This window comes from Chiloscyllium plagiosum, chromosome 15, assembly GCF_004010195.1.
Source record: "Chiloscyllium plagiosum isolate BGI_BamShark_2017 chromosome 15, ASM401019v2, whole genome shotgun sequence".
In the NCBI taxonomy this organism is placed as follows: Eukaryota; Metazoa; Chordata; class Chondrichthyes; order Orectolobiformes; family Hemiscylliidae; genus Chiloscyllium; species Chiloscyllium plagiosum.
In genome coordinates this window covers 28,079,396-28,085,395 of record NC_057724.1, presented here as the reverse complement: position 1 = coordinate 28,085,395, position 6,000 = coordinate 28,079,396, and the positions used below count along the sequence as shown (strand labels likewise).

Below are 6,000 nucleotides of genomic sequence, written 5' to 3'. Positions count from 1 at the left end.
AGGGTGCAGAGATGGGCTGAGAGGTGGCAGATGGAGTTCAACCTGGATAAATGCGAGGTGATGCATTTGGAAGGTCGAATTTGAAAGCTGAGTACAGGATTAAGGATAGGATTCTTGGCAGTGTGGAGGAACAGAGGGATCTTGGTGTGCAGGTGCATAGATCCCTTAAAATGGCCACCCAAGTGGACAGGATTGTTAAGAAAGCATATGGTGTTTTGGCTTTCATTAACAGGGGGATTGAGTTTAAGAGTCATGAGATCTCGTTGCAGCTCTATAAAACTTTGGTAAGACCACACTTGGAATATTGCGTCCAGTTCTGGTCGTCCTATTATAGGAAAGATGTGAAAGCTTTGGAGAGGGTTCAGAGGAGGTTTACCAGGATGCTGCCTGGACTGGAGGGCTTATCTTATGAAGAGAGGTTGATTGAGCTTGGACTTTTTTCATTGGAGAAAAGGAGGAGGAGAGGGGACCTAATTGAGGTATACAAGGTAATGAGAGGCATAGATAGAGTCGATAGCCAGAGACTATTTCCCAGGGCAGAAATGACTAACACGGGGAGTCATTGTTTTAAGGTGATTGGAGGAAAGTATAGAGGGGATGTCAGAGGTGGGTTCTTTACACAGAGAATTGTGAGAGCATGGAACGCGTTGCCAGCAGAAGTTGTGGAAGCAAGGTCTTTGGGGACACTTAAGAGACTACTGGACATGCATATGGTCACAGAAATTTGAGGGTGCATACATGAGGATCAGTGGTCGGCACAACACCGTGGGCTGAAGGGCCTGTTCTGTGCTGTACTGTTCTATGTTCTATTGGATAGGCATATGGAGGATAGTGGGCTAGTGTAGGTTAGGTGGGCTTGGATCGGCGCAACATCGAGGGCCAAAGGGCCTGTACTGCGCTGTATTTTTCTAGGTTCTATGTTCTATCTGGCAAAATCTATGGAGAGAAATCAAAGTTAACGTTTCGGGTCCGTTGATCCTTCTTCAGAACTTGATGTATCAAGTGCTGAAGAAGGGTCACCGGAACTGAAACATTAACTCTGATTTCTCTCCACAGATGCTGCCAGTTATGCTGAGATTTTCCAACAATTTCTATTTTTGCTTAAAATTCTGCCCCATGTCTTTAGCATTGTCTAACTAGATGAAAGATAATCAGCAGAACTCAAGAAAGATGGACAGAAGCGAACAAACAAAAAGAATGTTAATGTTAATCATAAGTATTTTGAGACAATTTACAAGTTAAATGAGTTACTAAAAGCACGACTCTCCATTTGAGGTGTCATGAGTGGGATGGAAGAGGAGACCGTTGTCGAGGTTTACTTACTTGATGTAATATGGCACTTTGTTTGGTGAGATGGCCCTCTCCCAGGGAACCTGGACAGAAGCTGGAAGTATGAGTCATACAGAGATTTGGATAGAAAATATGAAAACAAAATTCACAAAATCACTTTACAGCATAAATTGCATTTTAGGTCATACATTTGAATTCATCAGCTCTCATCTTGACGTATGTAGGCGATTGTCCCTGTGATCTAATTGTCATAACAAGAAAAATTACAGTTTGCTTTGACTAAATGTGTAAGGACGATGTGTACATTTTATAATGTTTCTCAAAGTTCAGGAGAAGTGAATTTTTAAAGGAATTTTTACTTTAAAGCTCAAATCAATTATTTGGATGCTAGTAAAATGGTGTTCGGTACCGAGATAATGACCAGTAAATTACACAGGTTACTAGACATTGATGAGTGACTCCTGTGAAGGATAACGGATATTGTGAATTGTTTTCTACATATAAGCACCTCAACATGAATATTAAAAAGAAGTAAATGTGAGGAAAAGTACAGTCTTTTCTTGGGAGAAGTAGGTTGAAAATACAGAATTCAAGAAGATGGTCTGTGTTGTTTTTGAACAGATTGCTATAAGAAGCAAAGAGATAATAGAGGTTTGTCAGGACTTAAAAGTGGAGAAATTCCCAGCTCCAGATGAATTGTATCCTAGGCTGCTGTGGGAGACAAGAGAGAAAATTACAGGAGCCTTGACCCAAATTTTTGAATAATTTCTGGCATCATGGGAGATGCCAGAGGACTGGAGGACAGCTAATGCAATTCCACTTTACCAGAAGGGTGGTAGATAGAGACTCACTGGTCTATAGTTCCCTGGTCTAACATCAGTGATAGGGAAACTGTTGGAGAAATTAGTGCAAGAGAAAATTAACGTCTATTGAGAGAGGTAAGGTTTGATCAGGGATACCCAGCATGGTTTTGTCAGAGAGAGGTCATGCCTAACAATTCTAGCAGAATATTTTGAGGATGTGACCAAGTGTTTTGATGAGGGTAGGGCAGTTTATGTGGATTTCAGCGATGTCTTTGTCAAGGTGCCACATGGGAAACCAATAACGAAAGTAAAGGTCCATGGGATCTAGGGTAACTTGGCAAGTTGGATCCAAAATTGGCTCAGTGACAGGAGACAGAATATGGTGGAAGAAAGCTGTGTGTGTGTGTGAATGGAACACAGCGTACAGTGGCATACCACAGGGATCAGTGCTGGGTCCCTTATTATTTGTGATATTCATAAATGAGGCAGATAAGAGTGTGGTGGTATGTCAAGTAAGTTTGTGGATGACACAAACATTGGTTGGGTGGTTGACAGTGAGGAGGAATGTGTTAGGTTACCAGCGTAAGTAAAATGGATTGATCACATAGGCAAATCAGTAGCAGATGGAATTTAATTCTCATAAATGTGAGGTGATGCACTTTGGAAGAAAGAATAAGCAAGGGAGTACTCAATGATAGGAAAACACCATTAAGCTCAAAGGAACAAAGGAATTTTGAGGGTGCTTGTCCACAGATTCCTGCATGACAGGTTAACAGGATGGTTAAGAAGGCATTTAGGATACTTGCCTTTTTCCATCATGGCATAGATTAGAAGAGCAGGGAAGTCATGTCAGGGCTATACAGAATTTTGGTTAGGCCTACAGCTAGAATACTGTGTGAAGTTCTATTCACCACACTATAGGAAGGATGTGATTGCATTGGACGGGGTGCAAAAGGGATTCATCAGGATGGAGCATTTCAGCAATGAGGACAGGTTGGATAAGCTTGTTTTCTTTCAAGCAGAGAATCTTGAGGGAAGACATAAGAATTAGGTATATAAGTTTATGAGGGGCATGGACAGGGTGAGTAGAAAGCAGCTGTTCTCCTTAGTTAAAGGGTCAATAACAAGAGGGCATAACTTTAAAGTTAAGGGCAGAAGGTTTAGAGGGGATATGAGGAAAGACATCTTCACCCAGAGTTTGCTAGGGGTCTGCTTGAGAGATTTGTGAGACAGAAAACCTTACAACTTTTAAAAGGTACTTAAAAAGCACTTGAAGTGTAAACACATTCGAGCCTATGGGCCTAATGTGGGAAAGTGGGACAAATGTGGGTAATCATATTTTTTTGGCAGTACAAACTCGCTGGACTGAATGGCCTCTTTTGTACTGTATGATTCGATGAGTCTAAATGCAATTTAAACATAGATTTACTCTAGTAGGCTTTGAGAAGACTTGTAGCTCAGTTTGAGGTTCTGGATTAAAGATTGCTCACTGAGCTGGAAGGTGTGTTTTCAGACATTTCATTACCATATTAAGTAACATCGTCAATGAGCCTCCGGTGAAGCACTGGTGTTATGACCTGCTTTCTTCTTATGTGTTTAGGTTTCCTTGAGTTGGTGATGTCATTTCCTATGCTAATGTCATTTCCTGTTCTTTTTCTCAGAGGTGGTAAATGGGGTCCAAGTTGATGTGTTTATTGATAGGGTTGCAGTTGAAATGCCATGCTTTTAGGAATTCATGTGCGTGTCCATCCAGACCTTGGATGGATGTGTTGTCCCAGTCGATTAGAAAGCAGCATTAGAAACAACACTGAAAGACAACAAACTCACAGATGAAACCCAGCAAACCATCAGATAGATAGTCGCACCAACATTAAGCAGGAAAAAGAAAGGAAACACACTGAATATACAAGAAAGAAAAGTACTAGAAGGACTCAAAAAAGATAAAAACTTTGTTATCCTACCTGCAAACAAAAGACGTTTGACCTTTGTCTTAAACTGGACAGACTACATTGAGAAAGCGAACGCACTGCTTGCAGATACCGACACTTACCAATAGGTGGCGATAGACCTGACCTACACAACTACGGAACCGAACCACATCCCTACTAAAAACACTTCAGAGAGTTAAACAAGACAGACTTACAAAAAAAATGGAACCAGATGGATCTAACACACCATGCTTCTATGGATTACCCAAAATTCACAAACCAGGAGCTCCCCTTAGACCCATAGTCACGCTACCTGGAACACCAACGTACAGACTAGCCAAGGAACTACACCAAAGACTAAAACACTTAGTAGAAAACTCATGCCACTCCACTCACTCCGCCCAAGAATTCCTGAACACCATCAAAGACACTAAGATAGAAGAGAATGTAATAATGGTCTTCTTTGAAGTAGCAGTCCTGCTCACATCCATCAACATCAACCTGGTCAAAGAAACACTTATTACACTATTAGATGAACCAAACACACATAAACCAAACACCACCAACCACACCAGCAAGGACAACATTGTCAAGCTAGTGGACCTGTGCCTTACCACCCATTTCACTTTCAATAACAAAACCTACAGACAAACCAAGGGAACACCCATGGGATCACTGATATCAGGGTTCTTAGCAGAAGCAGTAATGCAGAGACAAACAGCTCTGTCAACCATCCAACCCAAACTTTGGGTCTGCTACGTGAATAACACCTTTGTCATCACTAAACAAAACACATTAGAGGAAACTTCAAGACCATCAATAATATCCTTACTGGCATAAAATTCACTAAAGAGGAGGGAAACAACAACAAACTGCCATTCCTAGATGTCACAGCAGAGCGAACAGCCAATGGGGAACTACAAACCATGAAAACAACACACACTGACCAAATACTGAAGTACAGAAGCATTTATTCCAACACCCACAAATGAAGCTGCAGTAGAACATTATTTCAATGAGCCACCACACTGCACCACAGAGGAACTACGAAGAGCACAGGAAAATCACCTATACAATGTATTCAAAAAGAGCAGGTATCCAATGAACCCAGTTGAGAGTGTGTTGCTGGAAGAGCACATCAGGTCAGGCAGCATCAAGGAGCAGGAAAATTGACGTTTTGGGCCACAGCCCTTCATTTTCCTGCTCCTCGGATGCTGCCTGACCTGCTGTGCTTTTCCAGCAACACATTCTCAACTCTGATCTCCAGCATCTGCAGACCTCACTCTCACCCAATGAACCCAGTCTGCCAATTACACAGCAACAAATTTAAACAAGCAGACAAAATGCGTCCAGAAACCCTAGTCACTCTTCCCTACATCAAAGACATCTTGGAAATGACTGCCAGACTACTCAGACCTCTTGGCATCATGGTAGCCCACAAACCCACTGACACACTAAAACAGCATCTAATGAACTTAAAAGGCCCTATACAGACAACAGGCAAAATGAATATCATTTACAAAATACCTTGCAAGAACTGTAGCAAACACTACATTGGACAAACAGTCAGAAAGCTAGCCAACAGGATACATGAACATCAATTAGCCACAAAACAACATGACCCACTATCACTAGTGTCCCTACAGATGAGGAAGGACACTTTGACTGGGACAACACATCCATCACAGGACAAGCCAAGCAGAGACACACACAAAAATTCCTAGAAGCAAGGCATTCCAACTGGAACGCTATCGATAAACGCATCGTCTTGGACCTCATTTACCACCTCTGAGAAAAAGAACAGGAAATGACATCACCAACCCAATGAACCTAAACACATAAATAGAAAGCAGGTCATAACACCAGTGCTTCACTGATGATATTACCTAGTATGGTGATTAGATTACTTACAGTGTGGAAACAGGCCCTTCTGCCCAACAAGTCCACACCGACCTGTCAAAGCGCAACCTACCCAGACC

The 6,000-nt window shown here is 41.8% G+C and overlaps 1 protein-coding gene across 6 annotated transcripts in view; it reads right to left on the bottom strand.

Moving 5' to 3' along the window:
- Nucleotides 1-6,000, bottom strand: part of drp2 (dystrophin related protein 2) — a 368,975-nt gene that overhangs the window by 68,418 nt on the left and 294,557 nt on the right. For all 6 annotated transcript variants that reach the window (XM_043704533.1, XM_043704534.1, XM_043704530.1 and 3 more), the window contains one exon: nucleotides 1,324-1,384. In XM_043704533.1, the coding sequence (XP_043560468.1) occupies nucleotides 1,324-1,384 (61 nt within the window). The remainder of the gene's footprint in view (nucleotides 1-1,323; nucleotides 1,385-6,000) is intronic.